Genomic DNA, 2623 nt, shown 5'->3' with positions numbered 1-2623 from the left:
AAATTTATTTATTTCGTGATTATTTCGTTTTTTGGGGGGGGTCTGGGCATACTCCCCCAGGACTGCATCTCTTGAAGATTTTCCATAGATCCATCTAACGTTAGTGGTTAGCTCGCTACAGTTGAGAGATTGAGGATAACACAATGACATTGTGATCAACACTATGTCGCCTTTTCTACACATGACCTGCTCATAATTGTTTTGCAGTGGCCTCTGAATGAAAGCAATTGAGTATGAAATGATATGCGCATGAAGCGACGTCATCTGCCTCATTTATAGCCTGGCACAGAGAGCAAAACCACATTAAACACAACGTTAATTAGATATCAGCGCCACATAACTCATGTCGAATTTAAAAGGCACCGTTAACGTTACCGTTAGCTAGCTCGCAACGTCTGTTACCCTGTAACTTACAGGCAGCCTCACATAAAAACGCACTGGTTAACAAAGCTTTGATTATGACCAAAGTCTATAGTAAAGAATACTCTCCCTCTCTCTCTGTGTCTGTTCTAACTTACCACAAATTCACATCGTCGCCTATCTGCATGAATCCGTCCTGTCAGAGCCTTTTCCTGTCCCTTTCCTGTTAGCTAGCAGTCTCAAGCCACAGCAGCAGCTAACGGGAACCACAATGTCAGCTACAAGCAGACCTAACAGTCGCTAGCGGCGCAGCGGCCTCTGCAGCAGCAGCCTCCCCCGGGTCCTAGCGCCCGCCCGGGACACAGATTAAGATGCATGGAGAGGTTGACGAAAAAAAAAAGAAATCACAGAGAAAATATATTGACTGATATATTGATTTATTTAGGGAGGGGGTAACTAATATTTTAGGGGTGCTAAAGCCCCACTAAAATAAGCCTAGCGACGTCCCTGATTGTACATGTTATAGATTTTGAGCTGAAACACAATGTTAGACTCTTCAGCCCAAATATTAAACAATAAAAAAACAACAACCTGCCAAATGAGTTGTTTAATTGCTAATCTTCACATTGTAATATTTGCTGAATGATTTAGAAACAGTTTCATAGAGTCACTGATTCAGCAGTCTCTGCTCAGCCTGCTTGTCTAAAACTGGCCTCAGTCCCAAACCCCACCTCTGAGAGCTTTACTCAGTTCTAGGAAATCAGCACAGTGGTCTCATTTCTTGTGAAATCGTCAGTCTGTCTGTCCCACTGCAGCAGAAATGGCAGAAGCAAATATTCTTGTAGCACATGACCAGTTTAGCTGTTCAGTGTGTCTGGAGCTATTGAAGGACCCAGTCGCTATTCCATGTGGACACAGTTACTGTATGGGGTGTATTAAGAACTGCTGGGATCAGACTGATCATACAGGTGTCTACAGCTGCCCCCAGTGCAGAGAGACCTTTACCCCAAGGCCTGTTCTGCGCAGAAACACCATGCTGGCTGAAGTCGTGGAGGAATTAAAGAAGACAGGACTCAATCCTCCTCCTGCTCAAAGTTATGCTGGACCTGGAGATGTGCCGTGTGATTTCTGCACTGGGAGAAAGTTCAAAGCTGTGAAATCCTGTTTGACGTGCCTGGCCTCTTACTGTGAAACACACGTCAAGCCACACTATGAGGGGGCTGCTTTCAAGAGTCACAAGCTGATCAATGCAACTGGAAATCTGGAGCAGAAGCTTTGTGCTGAACACCAAAAGGTTTTGGAGGTCTTCTGTAGAACCGATCAGACGTGTATTTGCTTGTTGTGTACACAAGATAAACACAAGAGCCACAATACACTCTCAGCTGAGACAGAAAGGACTGGGAAACAGGTAAGGGTTTGAACCATTTCCCTGTAGCTATCCTAGAAGATAAGAATTCCCAGGGATATTTAACATGTCTGTTTACTAGGTTATACAGTTTCACAATAGACCAGATTTGAATTGTATATTAAGAGCTATTTAAAGAGCCCTAGTTTTTAATTGCTCTCTCTAAACTCAAAGCCGTAGCCAGCTATGAGGCACACGAGGCACGGGCCTTGCTTAAAATCATGCTAATAATAATTTATTTAGGTGCTTTTACATGATGCTTTGCTGCTTTGTGCAAATATAGCACACAGAAATAAAAGCTGAAAACCTTAAATATCCGCTCTGGTGTATTTAGAAACAATGGTTAAAGTGTTATACCATACCGGCAAAACACACACACACTGACACACACACACACCCACACACAAACACACACACACACACACTCACACACACACACACACTGACACACACACACACACACACACACACACACACACACACACACACACACACACACACACACACACACACACACACACACACACACACACACACACACACACACACACACACACACACACACACACACACACACACACACACACACACACACACACACACACACAACACACACACACACACACACACACACACACACACACACACACACACACACACACACACACACACACACACACACACACACACACACACACACACACACACACACACACACACACACACTGAGACACACACACACACTGACACTGACTCATACTTACAAGCACACACATATTCAAAATAATAATATAAAGTCTCACTATTGATGTGAAACGCGGATCTTGTTTCCCATCAACAGAATAACCCGAATCAACT

General features: G+C 43.8%; 1 protein-coding gene across 1 annotated transcript; it reads left to right on the top strand.

Moving 5' to 3' along the window:
* Positions 1-836: 836 nt before the first annotated feature.
* On the top strand, positions 837-1908 carry LOC121312214 (E3 ubiquitin/ISG15 ligase TRIM25-like). The gene has a single exon (XM_041244158.1). It carries the CDS (start codon positions 1181-1183, stop codon positions 1778-1780), a length of 600 nt encoding a protein of 199 aa, XP_041100092.1. The 5' UTR covers positions 837-1180; the 3' UTR covers positions 1781-1908.
* Positions 1909-2623: the final 715 nt, after the last annotated feature.

Source organism: Polyodon spathula, unplaced genomic scaffold (genome assembly GCF_017654505.1).
Source record: "Polyodon spathula isolate WHYD16114869_AA unplaced genomic scaffold, ASM1765450v1 scaffolds_3706, whole genome shotgun sequence".
Classification (NCBI taxonomy): Eukaryota; Metazoa; Chordata; class Actinopteri; order Acipenseriformes; family Polyodontidae; genus Polyodon; species Polyodon spathula.
This window is presented reverse-complemented; position numbering and strand designations above follow the sequence as displayed.

What these genes read in the sequence shown, in the direction of transcription:
- LOC121312214 (XM_041244158.1), top strand. Translation starts at nt 1,181, where the DNA reads ATGGCAGAAGCAAATATTCTTGTAGCACATGACCAGTTTAGCTGTTCA.